This window comes from Curcuma longa, chromosome 21 (assembly GCF_044706935.1).
Source record: "Curcuma longa cultivar G26 ecotype Majalengka, Jawa Barat chromosome 21, ITB_CL_G26_1.1, whole genome shotgun sequence".
Taxonomy (NCBI): domain Eukaryota; kingdom Viridiplantae; phylum Streptophyta; class Magnoliopsida; order Zingiberales; family Zingiberaceae; genus Curcuma; species Curcuma longa.
In genome coordinates this window covers 12,190,534-12,199,556 of record NC_133881.1, presented here as the reverse complement: position 1 = coordinate 12,199,556, position 9,023 = coordinate 12,190,534, and the positions used below count along the sequence as shown (strand labels likewise).

At 29.5% G+C, this 9,023-nt stretch overlaps 1 protein-coding gene across 1 annotated transcript; it reads left to right on the top strand.

Annotated features, from left to right (window-relative positions):
• Nucleotides 1-3,623: 3,623 nt before the first annotated feature.
• Nucleotides 3,624-7,919, top strand: LOC141814544 (palmitoyl-acyl carrier protein thioesterase, chloroplastic-like). The gene is made up of 7 exons (XM_074702495.1): nt 3,624-3,722; nt 4,128-4,621; nt 4,707-4,840; nt 6,258-6,371; nt 6,461-6,632; nt 6,740-6,808; nt 7,409-7,919. Exons 2-7 carry the CDS (start codon nt 4,136-4,138, stop codon nt 7,658-7,660), a joined length of 1,227 nt encoding a protein of 408 aa, XP_074558596.1. The 5' UTR covers nt 3,624-3,722; nt 4,128-4,135; the 3' UTR covers nt 7,661-7,919.
• Nucleotides 7,920-9,023: the final 1,104 nt, after the last annotated feature.

The following is a 9,023-nucleotide window of genomic DNA, read 5'->3' as shown; positions in this document are numbered from 1 at the left end:
GTTTAAAATATAACATAATATATATTATTTGGTTTAACTTATTTATTTAAAAAGAATAAAAAATAACCAATTTAATATTTACTATATTACCCTTAATTTAATTTATTTTTAGAATAAATTAAATTAATAATATTAATAATATTAATGATGATAATAAATTAATAATATATAAAAAATAAATAATTTTTAAATTTAAAATTAATTTATATATTTTCAATAAAATAATTCATCAAAATAATTATTTTAATAAAATAATTTATTAAATTAATAAATTTAATTTGTTAATTTAATTTTTTTAGAATTTAAAATAAATTTATATATTTTTAATAAAATAATTCATTAAAATAATTATTTTAATAAAACAATTCATTAAATTAATAAATATAATTCATTAATTTTATTTTTTAAAATTTAAAATAAATAAATAAATAAATATATTTTAATAAAATAATTATTTTAATAATTATTTTATTAAATTAATAAATATAATTCATTAATTTTATTTTAATGAAATAATTTGTTAAATTAATAAATATAATTCATTAATTTTATTTTTAAAAATTTAAAATAAATTTATATATATTTTTATAAAGTAATTCATTAAAATAATTATTTTAATAAAATAATTTATTAAATTAATAAATATAATTTAGTAATTTTATTTTGTAAATTTAAAATAAATAAATATATATATTAATAAAATAATTTATTAAATTAATAAATATATTTTGTTAATTTTATTTTAATAAAATAATTTGTTAGTTGATAAATATAATTTGTTAATGTTATTTTTAAAAATTTAAAATAAATTTATATATATTTAATAAAATAATTCATTAAATTAATAAATATGATTCATTAATTTTATTTTTAAAAATTTAAATTTAAATTTATTGAATTAATTAATTCAGTTTCAATTATGTTTCACCGTATATTTCTCGAAGATTAATCATGGAAAAAATTTTCATTAACCTCCGAAATCATAGAAAACCTTTTACTGCCAAGGTAATCATATTTCCAGGTTATAATCCATTTATTGATGTGACGATGATGCTATATATTACTTAAGAATCAATCATAACTTGAAAGTTATTAACAATAACCCCAACCAAACACCCCTTAAAAGTTATTTATTATCTTCGTTGATATTTTCATTGTATAAAGGATATTAAATACTTATTCATAAAAAATATTTGATGATTTTACAATACTCAAATAGGTAATATAATGTTTTACTAGAAACCTTCCTTGGGGTTTTAGAATTTCACATACATTCTTCATTCATCAATTTCATTTCGATCATCAAGTACTTACTCATTAAATTCTAAACTCTTACTAAGTTGAACATTAAATTTCTTCACTAACATTTGATCCACTTACAACCCTACATACATGAGTCGACTCAAATTCACACGTATAAAATAATATATTTACAAATATAAACACAGTGAATAAATCTAAACTCCTACGATTCTTATCATTTTCGATCGACCGACTTAATAGATTGATAAAAACAAAGCTTGGAGTTTGTTAGATGTCATCTTTCCTCTTTTTATTATGGCAAAAAAGATTCGATATGCCTCAATCAGTATCATTATGTCACGTATATATGGTTGGCAGCTTAATTCAATAACCCAAATAGCTACCTCATGTGTAGTCGCACATCAATTAAATTGATGTGAACTTGCATCTATTAGTGATAATATATTAATGATACCCCCGGCATGGTTCAACTATAAGACGTCTAACGCCTTCAGAGCATAGCTAAGTTGGTTACAACGCAGCAGAGTTGCAGAAGAGGGCAAGGGTTCGAATCCTGGCGAAGCCAGACAATACCCTCCTGCGTCGTGACCAACTACAGTTTCCCGATTTACCTCCTCATAAATGGTCATATGGCCGATCATGTAGAGCCGCTAATGTGGCGAATTCCACCTTTATACAGAAAACTATAAGACGTCCAATGATCTCTTGACAACTAAGATTCGATTCTCATGCAAGGTAATTACGTCCGCAGCACTCAAAAATCTAGGAATCACTTCACTTTAAAATTTATTTGATGAACGGAAAAATCGTGCACCTCTAGGATTAATTGAATCGAAAGCTTAGCTATCTAAATTATCAAACAAAAAAAACAATATATTAACCAACAGTAATATAAATAGTAATGTAGGTTTGTGTTGAATCGTTCCATGTCAATTTAGGGAGGGAAATGGATTTCATTATCATCATTTAATTAAGCTTAATTTCATTTTCATGAGAACTGACTTAGCTTTTATATTTATTGTTGATTTGATTAAGTGAGCTGAGACAGCTGATTAGACAAATTAAAATGATCAGATAGGTCCAACGAATTCAAAAAATCAAACAAATTAAATAATACTGATAATTCATCTATCTAACTATTCAGATTAATCTTATAAATAATTTATCTGATTTCATATAAATTTTCTATTGATCATTCTCAGAGATAAATCAAACTATCAGAATAAATCAAAAAGTACAGATGAATCTTATCGAACGAGTCTAATATTAAAAAAAATTTAAAACTCCTTAGGTGAAATTTAAATCTTTATTATTTAAAGAACTCATCCTATTTCTTATCATTATATTATAGCCTCGGATAAATAATTTAGACATGTATAATAAGCCAAAACATGGATCGAATGAAATAATATTATCGCTCTATTACTTACAATATTTCTATAATATTATAAACTTGATAATTAAAATATAATAATTAAATATCATTAAAGAAGAATACTATGAATAATTAAGATAAATTCTTAATATTTCTTTTATTTACTTGTATATACTCGACAAATATATTTTCCATTAACTCAAATAGTTAACTATATATACAAGTAAAAATTAGTAAGAAAAATAATCTCTTGGATATAGTTGAGTTGGCTGCTATCATACCCTTTACTATAATAAAAAAATAATATTAATAAAGTATAATTTATTTCATAATTGTAAATGTATTTTCTATAAATATATATGAAAAAAATATCTATAAATATATGACGTATAGTTTATAGATTCTATAAGTAAATATATGTATATATTTGTGTAGGGGTGAGTATTCGGTTAAAATCAAATTGAACCGAATTGAATTAATCAAAATTGAACCAAATCAAATTTTTTAAAACAAATCGAACTGACTAAATTTTTAAATAAAAATCAAATACTGAACCGATAAAAAATTTATTAATTCAATTTTTGATCGAATTAACCGAAATAACTGAATTATTTAAATATTATAAAAAATTTATCAATTAGTTAAAGATTTATAAATTTATTTAAAATTTTAAAAATTATTTTTTATTTTAGTTAATTTAATTAATTTGGTTTATTCAATTTAATTAAATAAATTTTTTTAATGAACTGAATTAATTAATTTTTTAAAAAATAATTAAAATTTTAAATTCGATTTGTTCTATCCATTAATTTAATTTAATTGATTTTTTATTTATTCCTATATTTGTGGGGGTTTGTTTTATTTATAAACAAATGAGAGGTCAAGATCTTCTTCTGGGATCCGATCGCGGCGTCTATTGATTTGAAAGGGTCAGGGTTACATAGGGACAGGGTGAGCCGGTGACAAACACTGCATCATCGACAAACCCGAGGCCACAAACCCTAGCAGGAAGAGGAAGAGGTTGCGTGGCGATTTGTTTTGTTGTTCAGCAGTGGAGGCAGTTGGAGTTCGTCTCTTCTTCCTGGTGAACTTTTCGTCGATTCCCTTTTTCCTGCACTAGGATCACTTGTTGGTTTGCTCTCTTTTCGTAGTCTTGCTGTGGTTCTCTTTTCGATTGTTAGGGTATAATGCTGATTGATTTTTGCAAGGAAGTGATGAATTAATTTAACTTAAATTGGTTGATTGGTTTTTTGTTTTTCCTATGTATTCCCTTTTTCTGCTTGATCGATCAATCGCATCTTACTACCTTTGGGAAAGAAGATCCAGTAAATTTTATTTCACAAGAAGTTGGTGGCGATTTTTTTTCGTTGTCATGGGTGCTTTCATCTTACTTGAATTTTTATTTTACTACTCTATAGAAATTCCTTTCTTTTGGACTCTTCAGATGTTGTATGTTTCTAATTCAAGCTATTCATATAACTGTTAAAAGGTTTAAGAATGGTTGCGTCTGTGGCGTCCTCGGCCTTCTTTCCCGCTTCATCTTCCTCATCAGTGGTTTCCGCTAAAGCATCACTGCCTGTTGGTGATGGCCCTCAAAGCATGGGTGTCAGAGGCATTGTAGCAAAGCCTACCTTATCATCCGGTGCCATGAGGGTGAAGGCACAAGCACCTGCTAAGGCCAGTCTGAAATCTGAGGCCCATACAGTTGAGGAAGATTCTCCTTCATCTGCAAGGACATTTTACAACCAACTTCCGGACTGGAGTTTTCTATTTGCTGCCATAACAACTATCTTCCTGGCTGCTGAGAAGCAGTTTACGCTGATTGACTGGAAGCCTAGGCGTCCTGATATGCTTGCTGATGCATTTGGGCTGGGAAAGATTATGCAGGATGGTTTAGTTTTCAGGCAGAACTTCAGCATTAGGTCATATGAAATAGGAGTGGATAGAACTGCTTCTATAGAGACTTTAATGAATCATCTGCAGGTTTAGTGGAATCTAATACCTTGGTTCAACTTGTTTCTTGTTTTTGCTAGTGTTGGTTACTACTTTATCTATTTATTATATGCAGGAAACTGCCCTCAACCATGTAAGGCGTGTCGGGCTCATGGGTGATGGATATGGTTGTACACCTGAAATGAGTAAGAGAAATTTGATTTGGGTGGTGGCCAAGATGCAGATTCTTGTTGAGAAATATCCTTCCTGGTATGTTTTTTTGTCTGTAGTGGCTTATTGACAAAATATTTGGTTTTAATCTGTTCCTCACTGCCATTATATTACAAGCTAAGCAATTGTATAAATGTATGAAACATTTTTTTAGGCTGTCACCGATATTGCTTTTTTTCCTACATCAGACAATTTATTTATGATATTTGAGGAGAAATTGTGGTTGATAATTCCTATTTTCAAACTTTTGTTTAAGGTGTTTGCTCCAGTTCAAATATTGTGTTGGTCACCATGGGCAAAATTTTTTGTTCCGCTCATGGATCGACATTGGCACCGTGTCGCTGATGAAGCGTGATTCCACGGCATCCACTGTGAGGTTGTGGAGATAGCCATGACCTCTTGATGCCCTCCGCGAGGTCGTAGAGATAGTCATGACCTCCCGACATCCTCTACGGAGTCGAGGATACAATCATGACCTCACGACCTCCTTTGCGAGGTCGCGGTTGCCTCTGATTTTTTTATTATAAATTTATAAATTTAATTTTTTTCATTTCTATTTTTTTAAAATTTATTTATTTATTTTCATTTGTAATTGTTAATTTAAATTCCTTCCCGTATTTTCCCTTTTAATTTTTTCCCCTTGAATCGTTATTTTTTCCCTCCGTTGTTAATGTTTTTCTCCTTTATCCGTTTGCAAGGGTAAATAAATTGTTAGAAAAAAAAACCTCTTTAACAATGGTTTTTTTTTCCTTCTATCTATTCTTAAAATTTTTTTCCTCTATCTATCCGCAAGGTAAACATAAACAAGAAAAACCTCTTTAAGGTGAAGGAAACAAATTGTTAGAAAAAATTATCAAATATTAATAAAAATATTTTTAATTAATATATTTATATTTTAAAAAGTACTGAAATTGTATCGACATAGCACGATTCAGTACCTAAATTTTACCGTTTTGGTCATAAACAAAAACTTTGGTATGACTCGAAATTTTAAACCTTGGTTTGCTCCTATGTACAACTTGTAACTTTTAACGTAAGCTAATTGGTTATTAGATTAGCTTCCTACTGGATTTGTTTTTTTATTTCTTTGAAGTTATGGTGGTTACCTCGAACTTCTTTGTTGAGTTTTTGCTGTTGTTCAGACTCTTGAACCATTATCAATTTGTTTTTTTGTCTTATTTCTTTAAAGTTATGGCTTACCTTCTAACGTCTTTGTTGAGTTTTTGCTGTTATCCAGTCTCTTGAACCATTATTGGTATCCAAATAGGGTATTTGATCTAACTTTCTGCATGTTAGTTGAGTTAAAATCTTACATTGACTCATAATTTCACTAAATATTATCCATATTTAGTTCCTCCAACATTACATGTACTGTTCTTCACCTCATTGTGTATTTTTTTTCCTATTTTCTTTATCAACTTTGGATTCATAGTTCTATCAACCTTGTTATTTTCAGGGAAGATGTTGTTGAAATAGATACATGGGTGGCTGCATCAGGGAAAAATGGGATGCGCCGTGATTGGCATGTTCGTGACTATCGAACAGGACAAACTGTTATGCAAGCAACCAGGTTTGGAGATTTCATCATAACAGACTTGAATTTTTTGTGCAAGTCTTGTATAAATCCATTCTTTCTCTGTTTTGGATTTTGTTTTGCAGTGTGTGGGTGATGATGAACAAGCACACCAGAAGATTGTCTAAAATTCCAGAGGAAGTTAGAGCAGAAATAGGTTCCTATTTTATGGACCGGGATCCTATTTTAGATGAGGATAGCAGAAAGTTTCCGAAGCTTGAAGCTAACACTGCAGACCATGTTCAAAGAGGCCTGACTGTGAGTCTTGTGTTATTTAGTTATTATTTTTTCTGCTTTTTTTAGCTTTGTGTGTTTCCGTGCATTCTCTTAGTTAGCTCATAGTCATTCATTTCTTTTAAATCCAGCCTCGGTGGAATGATTTGGATGTCAATCAGCATGTGAACAATGTCAAGTATATCGGTTGGATCCTTGAGGTAATTTAGCTGATTTTATCAACTTATTGCTGACAAAAGTAAACCAAATTTGCATTGCAAGTGCACGAAGCATCTACTTAAATATCTAAATACTTTATAATCCTTAAGCAAACGTTCCAAAAATCACCGTTTTTGATGCCCCGGAAATGACCTAGACAGTCTCTGTTAAGCTGCAACATACATAGTTTCTGATGATTCAACGAGTCGAATATTCAATTCATTCTGTGATATTTCAGTATGTTACAGTAAGAAATCACTCAGTCTATGGTAAACATAGCCAGTGAGGGATCTCCACACAGCAAACTATTGTCTTAGAATCTTGTAACTGTTTTAGCCATCCAAGGAATTTAAGTTATCTGTTTCATGCCGGTGCAATCGCATCGTTTAGGTTAATGCAAGTATTATGACATGACGATGCTATTGGATCTGTTCCTTTTTAAGCATTCCTTGCAACATCTCTGTAATTAATTTAATGGAACAGTCGATTCGCTTGCATCCAATAGTTTTATCTTTGCCCCACTACATGCTGGTTGTTTATTGTCTGTGAATCTAAAGTGATGGTCCAAGTTATACCTCTTTTGACGATCTGAAATAATGCAGAGTGCACCGATCACAATTCTGGAGAGTCATGAGCTCGCTACCATGACTCTGGAGTACAAGAGGGAGTGTGGGTGGGGCAGTGTGCTGCAATCACTCACTGCTATATCCGACGACGACGACAACGCAGGTGATTCGGCTAAGCCTGGCATTGAGTGCCAGCATCTTTTGTGTCTGGAATCTGGTACTGAGATCATGAGGGGTCGAACCGAGTGGAGGCCTAAGCGTGCCCAAGGTCTCCAACCCAAAAGCTAGGACCGCCGCATAAATGCATTGGCTACTACTGCACTTCTAGGGCCGGTTCGACACACAAAGCCTCCTTGATATGTTGCTCTGCTGCGCAACTGGTACCTTGAGTGTGTAAAATGATGCAGTCCATATAATGCCGCACGCATTATTTTGTAACCTTCTTTGCAGTCTCTATCTATATGTTCCGTAGCATCTATTTTACACCGATATGTTCCTTACCGTCAGTGTAACATGCTGTGTAATTAAATGTTGCCATTTGGAATTGTGAGAGAGTGCGACTCGAGTTGTTTGTCGACTTCAGTGATTCCCAGTTGGTGGATGGGAGATGTCCCTTCGCATGGCACGTTAGTGAAAGATGAAACGACGATTCTTGCATCGTCCGTGATTTAAGCTGAGTGAGAGTACCCATAATTTGAAGAAAAGCCAAACTCTTAAAACTCATACTTTAATTGATTATTAATCTTGATTTTTTTTATTTTTAATTTTTGAAACTTATGATATATTTAGAATTGTGTATTCGGTTAAAATTAAATAGAATTAATCAAAATTAAATAAATTAAATAAATTAAAAATTTTTAAATTTATTAATTTGATTAATTTTTAAAAAAAATTAAATTAATAAAATATTAATTTTTTAAATATTATAAAAGATTTATAAATTTATTTAATTAAAAATTTATTACTTATTTTTTATTTTAATTTATTTAATTTAATTAAATAAAAATTTTAAATTATATAAATATTTTTTTAAAAATTAAAAATTAAAAATAATTAAATTAAAATTTTAAATTTAATTAGTTCAATTAATTTATTCAATTTAATTGAATTTCTACCCACCCATTATCACCCCCTAGATGATATAGTATAAATAAAAAATATATACCTTTTTTATTATTGTTTATATATTGCTTATTTGAAAGGATGAAGTTTTTTTTTTTTTAATTATATTTTTTGAAAAAGGATTTTTTTTAAGATAAAAAAAGTGGGAGTGGATGATAGATTAAAAGTGCAATCCGGTACAAGAAATTTTTTATTATAAGTAATCTTATCTTACAATATTGTTTTCAAAAAACCGATAGTAGAGCAGAGGGGAGGAGTAGGTGATAGATTCAAATATGTAAAAATATCATTAGTAGTTTTAAATTGCAGGCTAAGCTGGAAGAATTTCAAACCATCTCTTTGAGATGGACATAATTGTACATGACGAATGACGCTGAAGGAAAGGAATTCAAAAGTGGACAAAAAATCTCAAAAGGGAAAAAAATTCTCAAAGAAAATAAAAGGAAAAGATGAAAAAGAAGTGGGAAAGAAAAAAAATAATAAAAAAGAAATTAATTTGGCAAATCGAGTTCACAGCAGAGTTGGTGCG